The following is a 12,956-nucleotide window of genomic DNA, read 5'->3' as shown; positions in this document are numbered from 1 at the left end:
AGCAAAGAAAACCGCTCTGCATAATCTTTAAGGACATAAATGCACATTTCTAGTTTTAAAATTTTGTAGCAAAGCAGGGTAACATGGAGGACGAACCCATTTGGACCACAAGAAATTCACCTTTAAATTTTACCAACTGGGCTCTGCCAGGATGCTGTTGTCCTATCAACTAGGTAGGTCTGAAAAGGAGAATGTATTTAACATTCTAAATCTCATAATGGAAACGGTGTATGTTGCTCTCCAACCAGAAAGGTTCACCCCTGACTCCCCCACTTCTCAAAAGTAAGATAAAAAGCACCAAAAAAGCCTTCCTGTCATTCACTCATATGGTCATCCCAACTCCCCAGAGGTCAGCAGAAAGCACAATGGAACTGATTTTCGTTCAGGCCAAGTAAAAGGTTTCGAAAACTCCTCCCACAGGCGAGGCAACAGAAAGCTCTGAACTGGAACTTACCTGGATCGAGCTCTGCCTGAAGTCCCACTCTGCTCAAGCACAGATGGGACTAGCCCTAACTCACCCACTCTCTCTACCCCAGCTACAGACCAGACTTGCAATGCTGCTATAACTACAGACTGCAGGGATGCTTCCTCATTCAGTCTTATCAAGCAAACCAAAAAAAGAATGTCTATGAAAATGTGTAAATACTGTAATTGAGTTTTGAATATTTTGCACCAGCTACAGATGTCTCAAGATAGAATCTTCTTTCTAGCTCATTCACTTTTGTTAGAAACACTTCATTTTCCCCCGAAAGAAAAAAATACACATTATGAAAAGCGTGTCTTATTGCTAAAAAAAGTGAATTCCAAAACACACACATGCCCACCAAGAACAGAAGTAAAAGAACATCTGCAAAACAGGACTCATCTTTTCTAATCCCAAACCTTCCCATTCAACCTCTGACTTTGTGCCAATTATCTTCTCCTTAAGATCAAGCAAGAACTAAGAACAACATTCACCCCAATGGTGCGGGCGAGTCACCTCGTTGGCCAAGAAACTGCCGTTAGTCTTTTGGATTAACAACAAGGACCTGGGAAGGAATGACAGCTTGTACACTCGTATATAAGAAGAGCAGAGAGAGGAGGGCATTATTCCTCCCATGGATGACAGTGATAGAAGGAACCACGGTACAGCAGGCTCAGGGGATATGAGAGCTGCTGAAGTGCACTCCTCCCCAAGAAACAGAGAAGGGCTGCTTCACTCCATCCAGCTCTGCAGAGTGTTTACTTAAAAAAAAGCTACTGGGCCAGAGAAAGAATCAAAAGGGCTTTGTCACTGATCTAATCGTAACCGGAGCACGGTTTCACATCTCACATGATCCCACACGGTATCACTTGGATCTGTGGGAATGGACGGATGCCTGTGCTTCCAGGCTGAGGCCGTGGCCGGGAGAACGCAGACACCTGTAACCCAATCTGTGAAATCTCACGAGTGAGAAGGGGGCCTTGGGGCAGCAGTTAACATAGCACTAACACTGCATGTGGCACGACTGCAAAATCATCACTTCATCGATTTTACCTTACTGTTCACACCTAGGATGCATGTTTTCCAGTGAATAGGGTCTAAGATTTTGAAACAATTAAAAGCGGCACTTAGGATCAGAGAGTAAAACTCGGGCCCTTTTCCCCTTCTCTTGGATCAAAAAGGAAGAAATAAAGCAAACCAGTGGCTGCAGAGAACACACTGGATGATGACACACAGAGCTAAGTGTTAAAAGGAGGGGCAACCTCAGAGACACGGCCTGGAGACCACCACATGGACTAGCCCTGCAGCCTGACAGCTGGTCAAGCCGGCTGGAGCCCAGGCCAATGACCGGTCCACTTCCCACTCACAAAGGGAGGAGTGAGACGGCAAAGTGGGAGGAACACGAAGTGTCCAGCCTAAGAAAGGGGCAAAGAAGTGGGTTAAAATAAGAATCTTTTAACGATGTTTACTTTCAGAAACAAGGCTATTTTATGTGAGGACCAAATACTACCCCGTAAAATTCAACTTCAGCAACTGAAACCTATAATGATGAGGTGTCTGCGTTAAGGAAACCAAATTGTAAACTCCTTGGCTCAGGCCTGAAACTCCCATTCCCCTTGGTAATAAGTAGGTAGAAAAGAAAATGAGGCCAGATTTTAATACACCTCTCTTCTGAATATCTAAATCCTCCCAATACTTTTCTCAGGGGGAAATGATTCTCCCTGGACATTTTAGTGACAAAGTCAGTGCCTACCACCAACCCTTCAAGGCGCAGAACTAACTTAGGTCTACATGTAAGTTCACCACGTCCAGCTTCCACTTGCCCAACCACCACCGCCGGGCAGCCTGGCAGCACCTGAGGTCACACGGGGCCTGGGTGACAGCGCTAAGTTAGTCCACCACCAAGAACAGACAAACCTCAGACTTGAGGATACGAGCATCTAAGGAAACTCCGGAACATTTAAAACACCCAATGCCACGGCAGGCAGAACAAACCGAGTTTACACCTGAGTTCAACATGGTTAATGACAATAAAAATTCCAAATCGGTATTTCTCACCTAAAATTTAAATGAAGCAAATTGAAAAACGCCTCTAAAAATGCCTTTAATCTTTAAAAAAGGGACTCAGACTAAGGTTCCATGGACATGACTAAGGGCATGAATGAACCATAATCTTGAAAAGCCTTCTGTGGCAATTTCTTTCTTTTTTTTTTTTTTTTTTTTTTTTTTTGCAGTATGCAGGCTTCTCACTGTTGTGGCCTCTCACGTTGCGGAACACAGGCTCCGGACACGCAGACTCAGCGGCTATGGCTCACGGGCCTAGCCGCTCCGCGGCATGTGGGATCTTCCCGGACCGGGGCACGAACCCGTGTCCCCTGCATCAGCAGGCAGACTCTCAACCACTGCGCCACCAGGGAAGCCCGGCAATTTCTTTTGTATGATTAAAATAGCTTGTATTTTAAGTGTAAACCAAGAACCTATTTTCTCATTTTCTATAGATTTGAATGGAAACTTTGGGACCTGACGGAGAATTAAATATCCTTCGATGTAAACACCTATCAATATAAATTTCTTCAATGTAAATTTTCTAAATGCCATTTCCTGTGTAATCCAAAGGACCAACTAACTGCATGCTTTTTAATATATTCTAAGTCTTCTTGGAAGAACCACCGTTAACCAAAAACCAAATGCACCCATATGACGTTATTCACTGCCTACATTAGCAATTTCTTTTTTATATATTTTAAAAATTGTTATCTATTGCTGAAGAAATCAGTCTTGGAGCCAAAGGGGAAAAAAGTTAAATCAAATTTAAACATGATAAACTATGAGGCTGTGATTTTTATACAGATTTTTACACTTATGGAGTAAATGCAAACTTAGTCCTCTAATGAAACATATCAGCTTTTCTAATAAGTTCTATTAAAATGAATGCTGTCTTCTCTCAGAACCGTTGAGAAAAGGTCGTATTTGAGTTTTCAGTTAGAGTTATATGAAAAAGTGATGTAAAAGAACACTCTTGGGCTTCCCTGGTGGCGCAGTGGTTGAGAGTCCGCCTGCCGATGCAGGGGACGCGGGTTCGTGCCCCGGTCCGGGAAGATCCCACATGCCGCAGAGCGGCTGGGCCCAGGAGCCATGGCCGCTGAGCCTGCTGCTCCGCAACGGGAAGGGCCACAACAGTGAAAGGCCCGCGTACCGCAAAAAAAACCCCAAAAAACAAAAAACCACTCTTTATATGATGCATATGTCCTCCCTACCCTCAGCTGCCTCCGAGGCCCTGATTTCTTCCCTCTACCTAGGAATCCCACAGCCCTATACCAGAAGCTTCCAGGGGCTCTGCTCTCTGCTCCAAGTATACAACATGCTTCAGAGAAGTGGGGTACATCTCAGTGACGGGCACCTTTTGGCTCAAACACTTAAAACTGAGGATTCAGCTTTATTTATTCTTCATGTTAAATTAATCAGCAAGTATTTGAAGCCTACTACATGCCTTAACTGATACTAACATTTCAGCTCAGAGAGTTTACGTGCAACACATCAATCTATAATAACTGAAAAGTCCTTTTTTTCCTTTCTTGACGTTCAGATATATTGATTTCATCAGATTGAACAAAAATAACCAATAAATGTGGCAGTAATTCTTTCAACATCCTAAGTCATTATGACAATCATTTATTTATCCTCTCACAGGGACAGTTACTTTAAAAAAAAAAAAAGCTCTTTAGAAAGAGATACATTTACATAGTTCATAACATTAGGAGCTTTCAGTTGTATCTCCTTACTGATTCAATTTGCTTCTCTGTGAATTCACCATTGGTATCAACAAGGGAGATATCCTAGACCTCCATTTAAGTTGATGCTGCATATCCCTAACCCTCCTAAACTTACTCTAGTAATTCTTTTCTAATCAATTTTTGACTTTTTGAAAATTTGAAGGTTTCACTTTTAAAGTATTATGAACAGATACAAAAACCTCCTGAGCCTCAGAAATTATCTAGAGGCAACATAAAGGAAACAAACATAATCCACAGGCCTATTTGGAAGTTTGGAACAGAGAAAACCTGCATTCTAGACCCTCAACAGTACTTGGCTCAATCAGTAGTCGTTTCTCGAGGGCTCACCAACTTTAGCTTCTTAGGCAAATGTGCTTATTTTGAGAGAAAACTACTCTTAAAAATAAATGTTCTCCACTGTGTCTTTTTGTAGCCAAAGATACCTGGGACAATTCTATTCACCCAGACTGACAAAGATTCTTTATGCATACTTCAGAAACACCTAAGTCTAAATATAAAATGGCTTTTCAGTGAAAAGTCAGAGGTATTAGCATCACTGATTTTATTAGACTCTCGGGATCTCTTTCTCATCCCTTAGAGCTTTGAGGAGATGTACAGATACGAATTCATCTATTAAAAACAAAAACGGTACCACCAGGAACACGTGTGGAGTTTTAATGTGAATGCTGGAGTAAATGTCTTCAGGAAAGCAGATTATGCAATAGCTTCATAAAGGAATTAAGAGCTCCTAGAGAGTTCTTTCACACAGTATGCTTTATATGATGTCATTCTTACGCTTAATCGATAGAACTGAAAGGGTAACAGGGTTATATATAAAGTCAGGATGGCTACAGAAAGGAATCACAGAGATCCTGTAGCATACCTTTGTAAACTGTGCTTCAAAGGATAACACTACTTAGAACTTAAAGGCCAATTCTTCACAAGGGCACTGGAAGTATATACAAATTTAGGAGACAAAGTTGTATCTAGGCAAATTTTAAAGGTTACCACCCGTTACTTCATTCTTTTTTTTTTTTTTTAATTCATTCATTTTTGAATGGGAAGTGACTCTTAGTTTGTAGACAAACATTCTGATTTATACATGAAGGGAAGCAAGAACCCGAGACGGGACAGAGAGGAAAAAAATCAGTTAATATGTTTACACCTGTGGACTGGGTAATGACTGCAAACGTCAGTGAGTGGCAGGAACATGGGGTCCACGAAAAGCGGAGAGGATGAGGGAGGGATAAGTTGGGGTCCGGTAGGAGAAAGAAGACAAAGACTGTTGTATTTCTAATGAAGACATCAGAATTTTAAAGCGAACTCAAAATCAATACTTCGTAAGAGTCAGATAAAACGTACTGCTGCTTATATGTGGGTTTCAAGAACTACATATAAACAAACACTATATAAACAAACACTACTGTATAAACAAACACTATAGATACAGATTTCACTATATTTAAAACTCAGTACTTGGTAAGGCCCTTACAATATCCTTTACACTGCAAACTATATAAAGGAAAATTTTAACTGCATAAATGAGTTTAACGTATCTACGCTGTAAAACAAAACGGAGTAAACTTAAACATTTATCACTCTCTTGACTGTAAGACACTGTACCAAGCTGGGCCGAGAGAAAATAAGAACACACAGGGAACACCCAACAGCTATTTCAAGCAAAAAGTAGATAGATACATTACCACATATTCCCTTTGTATACATTACTTAGTATTTATGACTTATGAAATCTTTGTAGTGTTGGTATGTAAACTTTAAGAAGTGAAGTCATGGACTTTAAAGAGTGTTTTCTACATTCAGTACAACTTATTTTAGAACCAACAGATTATGTCAGAAGATTATCTAAGTGTCACAAACAAGCAACACGTATATACTGCAATTTTATTTCAATCGCACAAACGAAGTTAGCATGTAGGAAATTTAAATGAAACAGTACGGTAAAAATAGCAGAGAACCAAAAACTCTAATAAGGAAGTACACCTAAAGCATGAGAATTCAACATTCATTAGTGTTTCATCTTCAGTTTTGATTGACACTTGATGCTTGCAAATTTTGAAACGAACTTTGAGATCATGATGACGATTCTGAAGAGATTTCAGCACCAGCACTAAGATTTGTACATTCAGTTGGTTTGCAATTGACTTGTTAGCCATTTACATAGTGTATAGTACAGATTTGTCACAGGTCAGATCACAGTGTTGAAGGAAAGAAGTACCTTCCTGAAATTAGAAAGGATCCCCTAAACTGCGCTCAGCTTAAGACATCCAATGTACAAGAGCACGAAAACCATCGTAATATTGTGGCTCCAAGGAACATGGTTTTGATAAGGAAAATAACCTAAGCTTCTGCTTCCCGTCTTAATTACTGAAATCTCTAACAAGGACAACACTGTCACATAGGACAGCAAATGTACACAGTAATTCAATCAGACTTCTTGGAAAGAACACATTTAGCAATCTGGGATAATGCAGAACGACAGGAAATAAAACGTGATTCAACACTGGTTCTTTTTGTCATTTTACACAGACATCACGTTAATATTAGACCAAGGCACAAAACGTTTAGTGCATAAACCAGTTTCCTTTTTAAGATCTAGCATTTTTACCGTAGTCTTTTATCTTACTTTGGACCACTGGTACCCAGTACTCTATCCTACTATAGACTGTTTAACTTAATCAACAAAATCAAAAGTGATTTCTGACCAGATTTATGGGGGACATAAACATGTGTATCATCAAAGTGTTTGCATAACCAAAAGTACAATAATAAAGATGAAAATGCCTCCTATTTCTTTTACAAAGTAGTACTTCGTAAGCTCGCTGCATCTGTAATGTCTTCACTATTGGATGACAATGAATAGAAAAAAAGAACTGTGTACTTGAATTATGATAGCTCCTCCATCACAGATCTAAAAATGAAGTTTCTACGGAAACAGGAACTATTTTAACAAGGGAAAAACATTCCCTCATTCAAACCTCTTTGAAGTGGTAATGGCTGCAAACTTGCAGCGCTTACAAGACTATGCTATCAACAAGTTCTGTCTTGTGAACTTAGATTAAGAAAATCTAGAAAGCAGACGAAAGTGGATTATTTCTTCAAAATTTTAGTAAAACTACTGATAATCAAAGTTTCAAAGCAAATATGGCACATAATAACTCAAGCGTAAATCAAGATGGAGAGCCTGGAGAACTGTGATTTCCTAAAATTTCAAAAAATTCTATCATTGCAACATACAGGATTTCTCCCCTATTTTAACCTTAGAAGTTTCAAAGAAAAGGGAGTGGATAACATACACACACGTGAGTGCCCACACAAACACGCACGCACGCACACACATGGTGGTAAGTAGAGTATCTAGTTCCTTCTTCCCACCACCTAAGTCTCACTTTATTTATTAAAAGAAAATTATGCAGGAACCCCCTCGTTGTTTTCCCTTTATCCAATGATTTCTGTGACCTTAATTTGCTGCCGTCATTGTTACTTTTCTAGGATTTCAACATAACAAGGTTCAAAAGCAGCTTTGTAGTCAGGAATGTGGACCTGAATACCTGTATAACTGCAGGGCGCCTAGGTCATAACTGCCAAATTCAGGGATGGAACTTTTGAGTTCCACACTAAGATGTCATTCATGTGAAGCTCAGAATCATGTTCACTGAACTTACTCAAGTGAAAATACAAACAGCTGAAGACATGATGTCAAAGATTAAGTACTTGGTGCTGTTAACATATTTACGAATTAAAGTCACAAAATATTCCTCATTATTATTCATGCAGGTAACTGAGAACGAAGATAGCGCAGAAATTAACTTTAAATAAAAAATTATTCCTTCCCTTCCTCCCGCTCCCCTATACTCTACAAAATGTTTTCCCTGGGACTAGGCCTTGAAAAGGCCACTACGTATTAGTTTGACATGCATAAATTACCGTCTGCAATTTAAAAAGCTAATTTTGTGGTGGTTGTAATTACATTATAAAAATGTCCACGTGCATACATCTAAAAAAGGTTGAAAACCTACAGTGAATCTACAATATACTGTTTTACATTTGACCACTGGTTTGTGTTATGTAGGAGTCACAGATTTGGTAAAGCATTGTAACAATTTAGGAAGGCATCTAAATCTTTAAATTCTGGACAAATTTTATGTTTGAATCTACAAAATTGCATGAAGGCTAAACTTGAGAGACTTCCTATCATTCTAAAATTCCTCACTCCGATCAAATCATTTTTAGGACACTTTCTTATAAATATCACCGTTTGAAAGCACGTACAATTCCATTTGTTCCACATTTTATGATCTTAACCTACATAGGGCTAAACTCAATTATTCATGGAATATCAAATATGATAGGAAGACAAACCTGAGAGAAACATTTACAATACAATAGCATAACTTGCTACATTCCTCATCACCATTCTCTGAAAAAAAATTCTCAAGCCTTTCTCCTCTTTATTTTAGCAATGGATTGTGGAAAACGTGCGATTTTCTCTTGACATGAAAGTATTTCAATGCATGGTGATCTTGCCTGACGGATTCAGTATTTTCTGCATAACTGATACAGGAACTCCTATATGACTCTCCTCCATCCCGTTGTAAAGGTCAGAGAAAAGCAGAAAACTGTGAGGGAAACAGCTTATCGCCAGAGTAGTAATGTCTGAAGGCTTTCAAAGTATGTTGGTTTTTCCCTCCTTCCGACTGTTTGTCTCCATTTTCTTCTTACAGCTCACAAGATGTAAGGGTTTTGTTGTTGTTAACACAGCTGTTCTTTGTAGGTTTTTTTCTCTTTTCCTTTCTCCAGATTAAAGTCCTGTCTCTCCTTAGTTTGCTTCTCTCTATGCAGTATTTGACTTGCTCAGTTCCTGCCTGATTGCTGGGTAGGAAAAGGAAAAATATTAAAAGTAAATATAATGATAAGGTAAAATAAATGGGTGATTCGTTCTTAAGAAATCTTAACGATTGTATTCAAACTCACAGTAATAAAAAGACACACTGATCTTGCATCTTTCATTGCAGAAATCTTTGTTTTCTTATTTGTACGAAGACCATACTGATTTCTATATATTTATAGATTCTCTCCATTTTGTACACAAAACGAAAACACCGATTTTTGGGGCTTAAAACAAGAGGTCAGTGGGATGGGATGGATGAACAGAAGTAACCTAGAGAAAGACTCCTTCACCTAGTTTTCCATCTAATACTACTCAACACTGGAAACTTAGGAATCTTGCTTACCCCTATTCTCACAAATAATTTCCGTTATATGAAGGAGACAGAGCTCCTCCCTGACTCCTAAACCAAGTAAAGGGCAGGATAATATGGAAAAGTAATTGTTTTATGCCCTCAAGTAATAAACTGGGTATTTCTTTATTTGCATTTTCTTTAAAATGGCTATTCTTGAACACTACTCTAAAGGGTAGCATATTTGTTTAGACACTCACCATCAATGAGCTCTTCTTTTAGCTTAGTTAATTCTTTTCTCATTTCATCTAAAATGTCCTAAAATATTAAGGGAAAAACATCAGAAATACAGAAAAAAACTGTTAAAAAGATTCTTGCTCACATAAAATTTTAAGAATGTATGAAATATTACGTATGTTTTTCATTTCCAGAGTCACAATTTATGTCTTAGAAGATTAACCTTGGTAAATTTTGTTTTAATGGTCTTTGCTTCCCAATCTTTGCTTATTCTAGCTTAGCAAAATATGAAGCAGAATGTTTTCTAAAACTAAAATAATTACTTGGTCGTCCAGTGAAAGGTATGATTCAGATAATTTCTAGAAAACGTAATGGCTCTGCTTTTAATCTAGTCTTCTGGGAGCTGTCTAAGAGGTAACAATACATACAGAAGTTTCAAGGAAGAAGACATGTGAACCGGACAACCAGCGCTTGGCAAATTTGTCACCTGGTCTGAAGTACGGGGACTCCTTACTTCAGGAGTCACCAGAGCTACCAAACTAAGTTTCAAGGAATCTAGGATTCCCCTGGAGGGCCCTCAGGGGCTGCCCTAATAGGTGGGGAAGGAAGAGGATTGGACCCCGCTGGACGTGCACAGTCCAAGAAGCAGGGACCAGCCACACATAGCTGCTGAGCACTTGAAACGTGGCTAGTCTGAAGCGAGATGCATTGTAAATGTAAAACAGACACCAGATTTCAAAGATTTAGTATGAGGCAAGTAATGTACAATAACTCATTAGTAATTTAAAGATACTGATTATATATTGAAATATTATTTTGGCTATATTAGGTTAAATAAAATATATTAAAGTGAATACCACCTGTTTCTCTGTATGTAATGTGGCTACTACAAATTTAAAGTACTATGTGGCCCGTGTTATGTTTCTAGTTAATAGTGATGCTCTGGACCCTCCTTCCTATATGAAAACCGATCCATCGTTACATATTTTGCAAAATCTCTATTTATAAAGTTCAATTTGAAATAATGGATACCCCCTAGTTAAAAAATGAAGACTGTGTAATATGAAAGCTAAAAGGGCTAATAAGGTGACACGATTTTTTTTTTTTGCGGTACGCGGGCCTCTCACTGCTGTGGCCTCTCCCGTTGCGGAGCACAGGCTCCGGACGCGCAGGCTCAGCGGCCATGGCTCACGGGCCCAGCCGCTCCGCGGCATGTGGGATCTTCCCGGACCGGGGCACGAACCCGTGCTCCCTGCATTGGCAGGCGGACTCCCAACCACTGCGCCACCAGGGAAGCCCAAGGTGACACAATTTTAATGGGTGAAAAATAGCTATCCTTTGGAAGGATTAATTTCAAGTTATTTGACTTTAATACTGCACACACCTCAGGTAACATTAAATTGCTCTGTGTTTAAGGTTCATTTTTTAAAAAAGCTTTTCACGCTTAAAATAAGGTTGAAAACTATCAATTAGTTTAATTCCTTCATTTTCCAATGAGGAAACTGAGGCACAGAAGTTATTATATGGACTAACAGATATCCTTTTTCAAATTAACTTATTTAACTTAACTTTAACTGATTTAACTTAAAATCAGTCCTAAAATCAAATCTACCCTCTCTTCTAGTCCCTACTTCAGATTGCCAAGAACTTACCATATTTTAAATACGTGCAAGTGCTCCATTTTAAAATGTTTGTCAAGAAAAGAAAGCCATGTTTAACACACAGGAAACAAGGGCTTGATTATCAATGACCACATGCTTTTCAAATGACATAACTCAACTGAACTGTTCAAACAGCTTTGCAGTATAAAAATTAGGTTGATCTGAAATTGTTAGCATTTGTCTCTTTAATTCCTATTTAACTGTTACTTTGAACTCATTATTGCAACATTATTGGTCTCTTTTTAAGCCCCACTCAAACTTTGTTGGCATTTAAAAAAATGAGTGATAGAATGGGGAAAGTGAACTCCGAATAAAGACTGGGTTCTTTTTTTTTTTTTTTTTTAATAATTTAAGTGTGTTAGTTTCTGCTTTATAACAAAGCGAATCAGTTATAGCTATACATATATCCCCATATCTCTTCCCTCTTGCGTCTCCCTCCCTCCCACCCTCCCTATCCCACCCCTCTAGGGTGGTCACAAACCACCGAGCTGATCTCCCTGTGCTATGCGGCTGCTTCCCACTAGCTATCTGTTTTACATTTGGTAGTGTATATATGTCCATGCCACTCTCACTTTGTCCCAGCTTACCCTTCCCCCTGCCCATATCCTCAAGTCCATTTCTCTAGTAGGTCTGAGTCTTTAGACTGGGTTCTGATCCTGACTGTGGGACTGAGTAAATTTAACTTCTCTGAACCTCAGATGTGTACAACTTGAGTACAAACACTATGTTATCTGACTACTATGAGAATTAGGAGACAATGTCGTGCAAATAACCTAGCAAATGCGTAGCACTGAAGTCCGCCAGACAGTCAATAAAAGCCTGCTACGGTGATCTGTACAACTGTTATTTTCAGAGGCTACCCTGAAGTGCAGGGTAAGAAGACAAAGATTAAATTTTTCACTACACGCACATCTGTACTCAGGTCTGCAAAACTGATAGTTGTTTTACTAAGATGTCCTGCCTTCCATTTCAAATCTTTTAAACACCACCATTTAAAAAAGAAAATTATTTACCTCTTCTAGAAATAAGATAGTTCAAGGTTCCAAAATCACCTATTACTCCTTCCATTTTTTTTCTGTGTATATAGGTATTAAATATAATGCATATGTATCCAAAATACGAATAATATCTTTTTCCTTTTTATAAAATCGACATAACTGTTCATACTGTTTGGTTACCTGCCTGTTTCACCTAATGTGGGCAAGTGTTCACAATTTATTGTTCATTATTCTCAGTTATGGTTCCTTAATAGCTGCAGAGCCCTCCTCCACACTGTATAGTTACATACTTCTATCCTATTTTCTTAGCATAAATTCTTCAAAGTGAAATTGCCGGGTTCAAAGGTAAATCATTTATTTTTAAGGCTTTTGGTTTGTCTTCCCAAACCGCTTCCTAGACAGCAGAAGTATGTGAGGTGAGAGTGCCCATTTTCCTCACATTCTTGCCAAAACCAGACTTGGTGGGTCCATTTCGGCTAATGATAAGTGAAAAGTGCAAGCCCATTTTTTTTTTTTAAGCAATTGTACACCATTCACTTACATTTAAAGTTTATAATATAGCATTAAACCATTGCCCCTACCCTCCACCACTGTTGGCACTTTATGCAAACTTATGAACCAAAACA

At 38.8% G+C, this 12,956-nt stretch overlaps 1 protein-coding gene across 22 annotated transcripts in view; it reads right to left on the bottom strand.

Moving 5' to 3' along the window:
* Positions 1-4,104: 4,104 nt before the first annotated feature.
* ENAH (ENAH actin regulator) overlaps positions 4,105-12,956 on the bottom strand; it is a 160,215-nt gene continuing 151,363 nt past the window's right edge. For 21 of the 22 annotated variants that reach the window (XR_004349660.1, XM_032630342.1, XM_032630200.1 and 18 more), the window contains 2 exons: positions 9,695-9,752; positions 4,784-9,126 (listed from right to left, as the gene is read on the bottom strand). Coding sequence is in view for 21 of the 22 variants with exons in the window: in XM_032630342.1 (XP_032486233.1) it covers positions 9,089-9,126; positions 9,695-9,752 (96 nt within the window). In the remaining variant the exon portion in view is untranslated. Of the gene's footprint in view, positions 9,127-9,694; positions 9,753-12,956 lie in introns of all 22 variants that reach the window. The other variant, XM_032630183.1, reaches the window with a different exon arrangement.

Source organism: Phocoena sinus, chromosome 1, assembly GCF_008692025.1.
Source record: "Phocoena sinus isolate mPhoSin1 chromosome 1, mPhoSin1.pri, whole genome shotgun sequence".
Lineage (NCBI taxonomy): Eukaryota > Metazoa > Chordata > Mammalia > Artiodactyla > Phocoenidae > Phocoena > Phocoena sinus.
This window is presented reverse-complemented; position numbering and strand designations above follow the sequence as displayed.